Source organism: Wyeomyia smithii, chromosome 3 (genome assembly GCF_029784165.1).
Source record: "Wyeomyia smithii strain HCP4-BCI-WySm-NY-G18 chromosome 3, ASM2978416v1, whole genome shotgun sequence".
Lineage (NCBI taxonomy): Eukaryota > Metazoa > Arthropoda > Insecta > Diptera > Culicidae > Wyeomyia > Wyeomyia smithii.
In genome coordinates, this window is record NC_073696.1 from 24,994,978 (window position 1) to 25,007,205 (window position 12,228).

The 12,228-nt window shown below is 35.7% G+C and overlaps 1 protein-coding gene across 9 annotated transcripts in view; it reads right to left on the reverse strand.

Annotated features, from left to right (window-relative positions):
* The window catches only part of LOC129727289 (dachshund homolog 2), a 109,991-nt gene that overhangs the window by 26,411 nt on the left and 71,352 nt on the right, over nucleotides 1–12,228 (reverse strand). For 5 of the 9 annotated variants that reach the window (XM_055684971.1, XM_055684973.1, XM_055684969.1 and 2 more), the window contains 4 exons: nucleotides 6,152–6,386; nucleotides 5,971–6,080; nucleotides 5,701–5,895; nucleotides 5,274–5,534 (listed from right to left, as the gene is read on the reverse strand). In XM_055684971.1, the coding sequence (XP_055540946.1) occupies nucleotides 5,274–5,534; nucleotides 5,701–5,895; nucleotides 5,971–6,080; nucleotides 6,152–6,386 (801 nt within the window). The remainder of the gene's footprint in view (nucleotides 1–5,273; nucleotides 5,535–5,700; nucleotides 5,896–5,970; nucleotides 6,081–6,151; nucleotides 6,387–12,228) is intronic. The other 4 variants (XM_055684975.1, XM_055684974.1, XM_055684972.1 and 1 more) reach the window with 1 other exon arrangement.

Below are 12,228 nucleotides of genomic sequence, written 5' to 3' on the forward strand. Positions count from 1 at the left end.
CGATATAGTAGAGCAGTAAGCTCGACATGGAAGGGTAAACTCTCACACACAAGCACAGATATAAATAAAAATCGTATCATTTACTTAAATAGTGATACTGCCAATAATATGAAATGCGGAGTACAGAAACATTTGGACAATATCACAATAGATCAAACGTCTCTAGTCACAGTGATGAGTTCACACAGAGGAAAAAAAATGTATAAAAATACGGCAACGCACAATATTACCAATTTGCTTTAAAACTGTTAAAAAGGTTTTCCAAATGCACCAAACAATTGTCAAGAAGCGTGTTAAAATATTTTCTGTGAATATCATGTGTCAAGTATCAATAGAAAATGTTTTTAATACATGATAAAAATACGCAAGGGGCCATCCACATTCCACGTGGACAGCTTCAGGGGAGCTGTTTAGTTAATGTCCACAGTCCACACAAAATTTTTAGATTTTATATGGCAGTTGTCCACGAAGGGGTCAAAATCGTTAAAAATCTGTCTACCCGGAATGTGGATGGCCCATAGAGATATGTCAAAAGTGTGTAGAAAAGTGGCAAAAAATGTGTTAAAAATGTATTATTAAGAGATAAAAATGTGTGGATAACCGATAAAAATGTATCAAAAATACATGCCAAAACTGTGTGGAAAATAGATCGAAAATGGGCAAATTTAACATTTTAAAAATCAAAATGAAATGATAAAAAACCCAAATAAATCACCAATTTTGAAAAATTGAATGAAGGTGTATTTTGTACAGGAATGTGTTAGAAATTTTAATGGAAATGAGTCGAAAATGTGTAACAACAATGTGCCAAAATATGTGTCAGAAATAAATTAGAAATGAAAGGAAATGACTCAAAATTGTGCCAATGAAAAAAAACTGCCAAATAGGTGAAAAAATATTAAACGATGATGATGAAATGATGATGATGATGATGGTCCCACCTCATACCCCTACATCGGTTTGAGCTGGTCGATTCATCTAAGTAAGATATCATATAGAGTCATACAATGTAACCAGTTGGCAAACAAATAACGGACTGGTTATTAATACAGACATAGTAACCCTTCAAAAGAATTCCTATAATTTAACAATGAGCATAAAAAAAAAGATTTTCCAATACCATCATGGATCCAAGGCTCAGCCAGAACGTTTCCAACCCGAAAATTATCTGGACTTGGTTAGGAATTGAACCTAACATTTAGGAGTGTTAACTAATCAGAATTGATTCTGGATAACGATCCAAAACTACGAGAGAGGCTCTGTGATACTATAGTTCTCGATAATGAGCTTTACAGTTCACAGGCAAACCCAAGCCTTTTCAGTTTTTTCTCCCAACCCTAGTTCAAAATCGCAAAAACAGATAAATATCAAAAATCAGAATAACAGCTTAGATGCTATTTCATACCAAAAAGCAACTTTCCAACCCGATATGCTTTTTGTTTCAATTTCAGGGGTTTAATCCTGATGTACTCAATATCCAGATTGTCTATGTCACTCTACGCGCGCGTGGCTCAAACATGTGTAGTCGACTCTTTTTTAAACTCTACTATTAAATATAATACAACTAATTCAAAGAAAAATCCATCATCATCAGTGAACATAATAACTTAGGTTACCCAATAAATTAAAAAAAAAATCCAATATAATCTGTCTACAAAACAGACTTTTTGTGTGAAATACTAAGCCTTTCAAACTCTCCCATTGTTGCTGCACGTTTTACCCATCTAGGCATCGAATTGAAAAAAATTATTCCTTTGTACAACAGAGAGTTCTGTGATCTTTCAAAAAGAAAATTTGGTGTTCTAGCATCATCCGCGTTTCTAGTGTTGTACCTATGAAAATCACTTTCCCTATCAATTCGATTACACAAAAATCGAGGCAGCATGTTATTAAAAATTTTATATACAAACACAATTGTTAGAAAACATACTCTTTGCTTCACAGAAAGCCATCGTAATGCGTCCAGCATAAAACTCGAGGATGTGCACAAAACTAGCGCTGTATAGGACGCTGATACTCTCGGTGGCCCTTTACGGACATGAAGCAGGGACGCTGAAGGCAGCTGATCGACGAGTGCTCGGAGTTTTTGCGCGTAAAGTTCTGCGATCGATACCTGGCGGTAAATTGGATGGTGGAGGGTGGCGGAGACGCATGAATCACGAGTTGTACCAGGTATACAAACATGCTGATATAGTGAAGGTAATACAGCGGGGCAGGCTTCAGTGGGCTGGACACGTAGCCAGGATGCCTGACGAGAGAGCCGCCAAAACTATCTTCAGTAGAGAACCAGGAAGAGGCCGTCGACTCCGTGGTAAGCCTCGCACGCGGTGGATGTGCGCGGTGGAAGAAGATGCACGATCTGCTGGTGTGCGGGGAGACTGGAGAACGGCTGCCCAAGACAGAAGAAGCTGGACATCTCTAATTCGTTCGGCCCTAGACCGGAGAATTGTCCGTTAGCAAAAAAAGTAAAGTAAAGTAAGTAAACGTTCAATCTCAATATTTGCGTATTGTTTGCCAGGAATAAAATGGATGAGCGAAATCTATATGTGGTGAAATGATTGACTCATAAAGACTAATTTTACTTATTCATTTTTCAAACGGCACAGAATACCGTATTTTTTGCCATTTTCTTCATGACATTGTCAATGTGAGACTTAAAAGTTAATTTGTCATAAATAATCACTCCAAGATACTTTATTTCTTTATTTTAATATTTAATTTAAGCTGTCTAAATTTCAACCAATTCGCCAGATAATGTAAATCTTGATTTAAAAGTGCCACAACGTCATTAGGATCCTTAGCCGCAATGAACAGAACAGTATCACCAGCAAATAAATTGATATCGCAACACCGGAAAACTCGCTTCAAGTCATTAATATAAATAATGAACAAAATGGGCTCTAAAACACTTCCTTGCGGTACACCAAGTGTATTAGCAATGGAATCCGATTCAGAATCAATAAAACGAGTCTTCTGAGTTCTAGCACACAAATAGCTCTCAAATCATTTGTATGCTGTCCCTACGATACCAAAGCGCTTTGTAACAATAAGGGCCTAGAAATTGTTTCAAAAGTGCGTTTTAGATCAAAAAACACCGCAAAAATAGTCTCTTTAGCCTCGATTTTTTCTTTCCATTTTGCTAACACCAGATTCAAAGCAGACTCACAAGAGTAACCCTCTCGATAACCTGATTGCTCTGGGCTTAGCAAATCATTACTATTTAAATAATCCATCAGCTGGCCTTTCACAACTAGTTCTAAAATTTTCTCTAATATGTGCAACATATTAATGGGGCGGAGCTCTTCGGCTTAATCATGGGGATAGGAATTACAAGATATTCCTTCCAAACCTGAGGCACGTGCCCTGTTTGCAGTGATTCATTGATAAGGTCCAGCAGATCGACATGAAAGCAATCTTGTATTACTTTTGCGTTGACATTGTCGATACCAACCGATTTCTCCAAAGAAAAACATATATCTTTCAACTGTGCAAAAGTAATAGAATGAAAACCAGAAAAATTACAGTTATTATGGACCAGCTGTATTATTACGAGAGGTTCGTTGGCCAAATCAATACTCTGATTGATCGATTGAACACTATCAACGAAATAACTGTTGAATTTACTTGCAATTACCCGCGCCGAATGTTCTTCTAAGCCATTAAAAGTTACAATAATTAAAAATGTGTTGGAAACTAATCAAAATAGGTCGAATATCGTTTCAAAAATGTATCAGAACTGTGTTGAAATGTTGTAAATGTTTTAGAAATGTGTTTAAAACGTGTCGAGCATAACTAGAAATATGTTTAAAACGAAAGTTAGTTAATTAGGAAGTTATAAAAGTGTTAGAAACGTTTAGAAATTGTGTAAGAATTATACGGAAAATGTATCGAAATTGCGTCAACTCTGTGCCAAATATGAGTCAAAAAACAGACGTACAAGTGTCACAACTGTGTTCAAAATATGAAGAATATGCGTCAAAATGCAACAAAACGTTTCAAAAATTATTTTAAATGTGTTTAAAACTTGTCTATAATATATCAAAAATAAATGAAAAACTTGTCAAAATGTTGAGAAAAAACAAAGTTCTGTCGAATATGAATTAAAAATATGCTATATATGTATCTATGCTGTTAAATATCTGTCGAAGAATCGTCAGAAATTCAAAAATAATGTTTTCTGTTAAATATATGTAGAAAATATGTCACGAATCTTTAAGAGCTGTAACAAGCTGCATCAAAACGTGTCAAAAATGTTATGAGTTGAAAATCTGTCATACATGTTTCAAAACTGCGGGGAAAACCGCCAATAATTATTAAAAAATATGTTTAACGTCATATATAGAAAAGCCCAAAAACTATATAAAAACTATTAAAAATGTGTTGTAAATATGTGAAAAATATTCCCAAAAAACATGTCAAAAATGTGTACAAATATGTCGAAACAGTATAGATATAGATGATTTCGAAACTGTAACGATAGTAGGTCAAAAATGAGGAAACTCAAACTTAGCAAAGTAAAGTCGAAACGAAAGGGTAAAAAATATAGTTTTTTACTCATTTTGGATTTGGCAATATGAGAATCACAAGCTTTTAGAATTTTTAGAAAATTCAGTTTATCCCCAATGGGTTCAAAAAAATATCGGAGCTGGTAGCGATTGAGTGACTTGAAAATGGGAACATATGTGACCGGATGACTGATCAAAGTGACCAAAAAACTTAAGGGACAAATGCCTGGAAAAAGATACCCGAAATATGTATATCCAACTTTATACAAAAATTATTATATGTACCGAAACTGGGTTGACATTATGACAAAAATGTGTGAGAAATACGTAACGAAAGAAAATGGATTTTGAACACATTTTCATAAAATGTCGAATTTAAATAGATTATTAACTTTGGAATCCTCATGAATGCCATTTATATTAAACATCGTAAAATTTAAGAAATACGAAAAAAAGTTAGATAAATTATAAAGATTGCGCATGCAAATGCGCAATCTTTATAATTTCAATATATCAGAATAATACCCAAAATAATTAACCAAAAATGAAAAAAGATAACTTTGTGGTTCGAAATTTAAATGAACCTATAGAAAAAAATCGAAGTTACGAGCTTCAAAGTCAACCATCAAAATTTCTAAGTAAAATATCTGAAATATTGAAAGTTTAGTTTGAGACTTAAGCTTTACAGATTTTGTAGCACTTTGGACGCTAAAAAGTTTCATTTTCTTGTTCAATTACCCCTTAAACAAGTTTCAAAGTAAACCTTACCTTTCTCGTAGCTGGTCTGCCGTTCCTGTTGCCGGGCATTATCGGCCGCCACCTTCAGCAGACCTTGGATGTTCCGCAGTAACGTTTCTGTGGACGAGTGCGTTGGATCCTGGGCCGTCGGGACGTTACCGACGGCTACGGCAGCAGCCGTAGCGGCCAGACTGGAATAGTTGAGCGCCTGCTGGCGGCTTTCCATCTCCTGGGAAACCGGAACCGTCGCCGGTACCGGCGATGAAATGTCCCTTTCGCAATCACTGATGTCTGCATTGATTGAAGATCGAGCGAAAAATGATAAACAAAACAAATACCAAACAAGTTAGTAACAGACATTATAATGGCACACATTCGACTGTTCGGCACAGGTTCAAGCTCGGACGTGTGAGCGATGATCATTGACCCTTTCGTGCTGTTCGATCGCGTCGCTTACCTTCCTCTTTCTCGTTCGGTTCCTCGGTGTCCGATATGTTTGCTTCGCTGATGTTTTCGTCCTCTTCGTGCACCGAAGGTTCGGGCGAATTTTGATTACTCCGCTCGCTGGGGGCGCCACCGCTGGTCTGATCGCCGCCGGATTTCGACAGGTTTAGCACCGGACTTGCTCCGTTCGGTGAGTCGGGAGGGGGTGCTGGAGGAAGCGTGTTAAGGTATTAGTTGACAGCGGGAATTCCCCGTCGGAGATGAACGAATGTGTTATACGTACCATTTTGGGAGCTCAGGTCGCGTGGCTTTTGCTCTAGATTGACAGTTCGATCGTCGCCTCGTTCCTCGCGTAGTCGCTCCAAATGCTTGACTATGTCTTCGTAAGCAGCTCTGGGATCACGAATGAAAAAAAAATTTAAATATTAGATCAGATTTTCGATCAGTGGATTATTAAAGCTTACCTAGCAATAGCCTCCATTCCGGGAATGTTCTGCCCTTTGATGATCGATCCATCCGGCCGGGGAATTCCGTGAGGATTGACACCGGGACTCATCAGCGGGTGGCCACCGCCGGGATGCGGATTCATCTGCATGAACGGGATGTGGTTCAGGTGCGTGGGCGGTGCGTTGTAACCGTTCGCCAGTAGAGGGGATTTGTCCAGCCGCGGAAGATCTGTAATGGCAGTGAGCCATGAGGCTGCAAACCGTCGTTGTTGTAACGAGTGAACTACACCGACTTGCGAAACGTCACAGATCCTTCGAAAGGTTCGAGAGCCTCTGTGGCGTTTCACGAATAAAGGTTTGTAATGGCAGAAAAAAAAGTACACACAACAGACAAAAGCTTGTAAAGAAAAATCAGCGGTCCTGTCAAGCATAATAATCAACCTTGTCTTATTATGCATGAATCCGTCTAGTTTGCTTTTCACAGTTGATATGTGTATTATACCCACATGCACATATGAATTTGCGTGAAATCCCCCATTTGAAACCGCGTAATTGATCGTCCATGATAGTGCAGTATAGCAATCAAAAGCCAAAAAAAAATTCATCGTCGAGACAGTGAAATTACACCGCCAGGCATATGATCCACACTCAAAGAGAAAACTCCATCAAAAAAACGGCGAAAACCATTTTGGAAAAATAGTTGCCGCCGCCTGCTTTGTCTAAACGCCGCAGTTTTGATACGGTAAATCGCCGCGCACCAGCCAAGATAATGTTACACCGACTGAATTTCAAATCGAGCGCCGCCTCCCACGTCCATCAACAGCAGCAGGGGGCACCGGCCGACAGAGAGCGTGTTAGAATCTGTCAGTCGATGGCCGTGCATGGGGAGGTCTGCTGCTAGCCGTCTCTACTAATATAGTTATGCGTGCCATACTAGCAATTTGCATAATCGCCAATGTTTCTCAACAAATCAGGAGAATCGCCTTTTTTGGTGGAATCGACGCCGGTCGTTATCAGAAAAACCATTTACGGCTGTGAAGCACATTGAACGCGTAAAGATCCCACCACGTAAAAAAGGTATTTATGCTAATCGCGTCCTATAAATCCCTCCGAACGAAACAGACGAGAACAAAAACTATTAAACGATGGGGAAAGATTCCTAAATCAAAACCAGACTGATTTCGGCACATTCCAGAGAAAATTCATATTGATCGAAAATGCAGAGTGCCTGCGCTACAGGGTAGTGTTTTAGAACATGGAAATTAAATTTGTTTCGAAGACAGACGGAACGTGAAGAAAAAAACTTTTTGGAGAATTTCCAAGCTATTCTTTGGCTCCAGCGCTCGGGATCAACATACGCCGGTTGTGCATCTTTGTGTGCAAAAGAAATGCCATATAATAATAAATAACAGCTGAAATCGTTTAAAATGATTATAAGGCACTGAACGACTGAGGCAACAAAAGTTTACGCTGCGCGGTCAGAAGTGGCGGCCGGCGTCGCCCTCGATAAGATTCGTTTGGGGAAATGCGCTCAGCAAAGTGGAAATGTATGTTGGTCAGCGTAAAAAGTGGCAATTGATACGGGCAGAAGTTGGAGTTGACCTCGGTGAAGTATGTGCTTCACATTGCAATAAAAAGTTGTCAGTGAATTGTTTTTTCTTGTTGCAATCGGTTCAGTCAGTTAAGTAGTTTTAACCTAACGTTGCAAGATGAATATATTCTCTAGCAACATTAAAAAATAAAAAAAAAGAATGAGAAACATGAAACATATTTTAAAATCTGAAGTATGCATAATACCCAATGCAGGCCTCCAAGAAAGTATATTTTCCTAACAAAACTTAATAGTTAATTTAATAACCAATATAAGGCATTGATTTACACTATCCTCGAAGTCTACATTTTTTTTATTCTCTTTCTAAAATTTCAGGTTTTCAACATTTTATTTTTGCTGAATCTTATTTCTATTTGTTGACTTTTCGACCTTTCAGACGTTTTTCTAATATACTGACATTCATACCTACTTTTCCGACTATTTTAACTTTTCTGATATTATTTGTCTATTCTAACCTTTCTTTATTTTGCTGTCTCATATAGTCTTCTTACTTTTCTTATTATTTAAAGTGTTATGACTTGCCACTCTATTTCATATTTTCTTTTTCTGACTTTTCTTTTTGAAGCTTTAATGACTTTATTGTCTTATTTGACTAATAATTTTCTGCTTAACTGTTATATGTTGTATTTTTTTTAAACTTCTATACCTTCCTTGACTTTTATGGTTTTACCGACTAAATTGACTTTTCACTTTTTCGATCTTAGTGTTTATTCTATCTTTCTAACTTGTTTCACTCCTTTATCTTTTTTGTTTGTATCAATTTTGAATCTTCTTCTGATTTTTTGCGCTTTTTAACTATTAGCATAGTTACTTTTCTAACCTTTTAACTTTGTTGACATTCCAGATATTTCTGACTTTTCGGACTATTCTGAATTTTAGACTGCTATTTCTATATTTTTTTTTCTATTCTAACTTTACTAAATTCGATAACTTTTACACCAATTCTGATTTTTCTTACTTTCACGAACTTGCAAACATTGCTGGTTTCTGGTCAGCATTTTAACCATTTTCGATATTTTTACACTTTTTGGTATTTTCAATCTAGGTATTTGATTTATATGCTTTGATTTTTTTTGCATTTATGACTTTTTTAATTTTCCCGGTTTTGTTTTTAGGAAAATTTTTGACTTTTCCAACCTTTTTGTTTTTTTTTTGCTTTTGAAACTTTCTAGATTTTTTACTTTTCTGTATTTTCATTTCTCTAGACTTCTTCATCCTTTCTTATTTGTCTTTATTTTTACTTTGTAACTCGAAACGTTCCTGATTCTTCTGATTTTTTCTGGCTATTCTGAATTTTCTGATTAACCCGCCTTTTATAACTTTCTCAACATCTCTAACTGATCCAATTTTTTGTTACTTTTTCAACTTTTCGTACTTTTCTCACAATTCATATTTTTTGACCATGTTAGAAACCCATTCTGACTTCCAATTCCTCTTTCTTTTTGACTTCTGTTACTTTACTATACTTTAATATACTGAACTTACCGACTGCCCTTTCTATTCAAACTTTTTTTTAACTTCATGCTTTTGTGGTGTTTCTAACTTTCCTGACAATTAAATTTTGTTTTTCGTTTTATGTTTTCAAAACTTTTTCAATTTCACTGACTTTGTCAACTTCAATAATTTTATTTATTTTCCCAACTTCTCATACTAACTTTGTTGTTCTATTCTTTCTGGCTTTTCCTTCTTTACTAGTGGCTGGATTTGCCACTATTCCTACTTTTTGTGACTTTCCAGTTGATGCTAGGTTTGATAGTTTTTCTGGCTTTTCTTACTTTTGTAACTTTCAAAACATTCCCGATCTGGCTGATTTTACTGACTTTCCCACTTATATTTTTTTAATATCTCAAACTTCTCAAATTTTTTCAACTATTCCTAATTTTTCTATCGTTATGATTTTTTTTTTATTTCATCCACTTCTCAAACTTTTTATGCTTTTCTCACTTTTCCATTTTTTTGACTTGGCTTTTTTTTTTAATTTTTTAACTCTCTAACTTTTCTGACGTTCTCAATTTCACTAACCTTCTTGACTTCTTTTACTTTTTCTATTCTCACCTTTTCAACTTCAAATGTTGTTAACTTTTCGACTCTTACGTCTATGTTCAATTTTCTTTCTTACATGACTTTTTCAGATTTCTTGAGCTTTTCTAATTTTGTCAATTTTTTTGCATTCTTGCAATTTTACACATTTTTTCTAATTTATAAAATTTTATTTCTAACTTTTTTGATAGTTTTGATATTTCGTTATTTTCAGATCTTCCTTGCATTAATGACTTTCGAGTTTTTATGATTTTTCCGACTTTGCCGGCATTCTGAGCTTTCTCTGGCTTTCTGGCTTTTTTGATTTTTCTGATTTTTCAAGTATTTTGGCTTTGCTGATTCTAATGTATTGTTGTACCATTTTAACTATTCTGTTGTTTTCAATTTTGACTTCGAATAATTTGTTAGTTTGTTTTGAAATTGTTTATCTTTATTTAACTTATCGGCATTTTTTATGCATACATATTCGAGTTTTTCTTACATATGCTACTTATACTTAAGTTTTCTGATTGTTTCATCCTTCGTAACATTTTGATTTTTCTACTTTTTCTTTCTTTTTTTTGTCTGCCATTTTTAAGACTTTCTTGACTGAATATTCTGGATTTTTTGACTTTGGAGTCTTTTTTATCTTTTCTTATTTTCTGATTTTTCTTGCTCTCTTACGTTTTCGATTTGCCTTTGTCTAACTATTCTGATTTATTTTACTTTTCACCAGTCTATCATTTGATTTATTCCTTTTCTTCTTCTCGATCCTTTTTATTTTTCCTAGATTTTCTAAATTTGCTGACTTTTCTGACTATTTTAAGTTTTCTGCCTTCACAGCCTATTACAATGCTTCCAACTTTTCTAACTGTTTTACTATTCTGTTCTTTACGGCTATCTGAACTTTTCCAACCGTTTTTTAATTTCCGGACTTTAATGATCGCTCTAACCTGTTTTATTTTATTTTTACTTAACTTTTACCTATTTTTTTCTGTGTTTTTTTTTAACTTTTTTCGCTTATATTACTATTCTAACTTTTATCACTTTTATTTTTTCCGACTGTCCTAACAATGCTGACTTTTTAAAATGATCTAAATTTTAATTGGAAATGAGATTATATAACTCTAGAAGAATCTGATTTCTTTGATTTAATCGGTAATTCTCACTTTTTCGGTTTCTTATAACTTTCTTTTTGCTTTTGAAACTTTTCCATTTTTTCACCTTAATTTTTTTAATCTATTTTTTTTTTAACATTTCTTACACTGCTGGTTTTCCTGCTTTTTTAGTTTCTGCCTTCTTTTTTCTCTGACTTATTAAAATATTTTTAGTTATATTCTGTTCTGTTTTTTGTGTTCTTCTAAGCGCCTTGAGTATTGAATTAGCAGAAGGTAATATCCAAGGCACGACCGCGTGACTGACGTTGAATAACGCGCATTTGGCGTTAATAAATGCATGTTTGAGTGCTTAAATAAGTACTACAAATGCAGAAATACTTCTGTTTGTTTTTGAATAAATTACCCAGATGGTCAAAACTTTATCGCGCGACATAAGTTGGAAGAATTATTCTGGGGGCGGAATGGGTTGTGTGAAATGAAGCTTTACACTCATTTTTATGCGTTTTTTGCGGTTTTTGTAAGCGTTTTTGTTCACGCCCTTCTTTAGAGGACGACAGTTCAATCAATATCAATATTTTCCACCACCCGCATTCTGCTGCTCCAAAAAGAATGAAAAATTGAATTCGATGGCGTGCGCTTCTATAAGTGACTAATATTCGCCACCACTCGCCTTCTGCTACTCCAGAAAGTACCGCCCGTTTTGCCGGTCGACGAACAGATGAGAAATTAAATTCGATGGCGTGCGCTTTTATAAGCGAATAAAATTTGCCTCCACCCGCTTTCTGCTGCTCCAAAAAGAACCTTCCGCTTTGCCGGTCGATGCGTGTGGTGCAGCAAAAACCATACAAACAAGAAATCATCGCCTGCTGCGCTGTGGTAATGGCAAATCTGCTTGCAACTGATCGATTCGGTTTCCAGTAAATCATCCTTTTACTACAATGATCGGCTGATGAAAGACTAGATTGTTGCATGCTAACTTTTATATGTGACTAATGACAGTTATACTACCGGTGGGCCTGTCGTTGTGCACTCGAACGAACAAAACAGCAGTGCTTGGATTGCAACATTGCGGGTACGCTATTGGTTGAATTGTAATCAAGTTAGCCATGAATTTTAACCACTTTATTCTGAAATAATGTTAGTAAAAATCATTTCATAAACTAAGGTAGTTTGTTTACTATCCGTTCAGTGGTAACAAAGTAGTAAGTGTTTGAAATCTTTATTCTGTCGTTTCACTCCATTCTCGATTTTTTAGAATGCTACTCTACTAAAGTAAAACGTTATTCTACGTCAAAAGTTTACAGAACCGGTGTTCTATGTTAAACAACGTTCCACCGCTTCAAAAA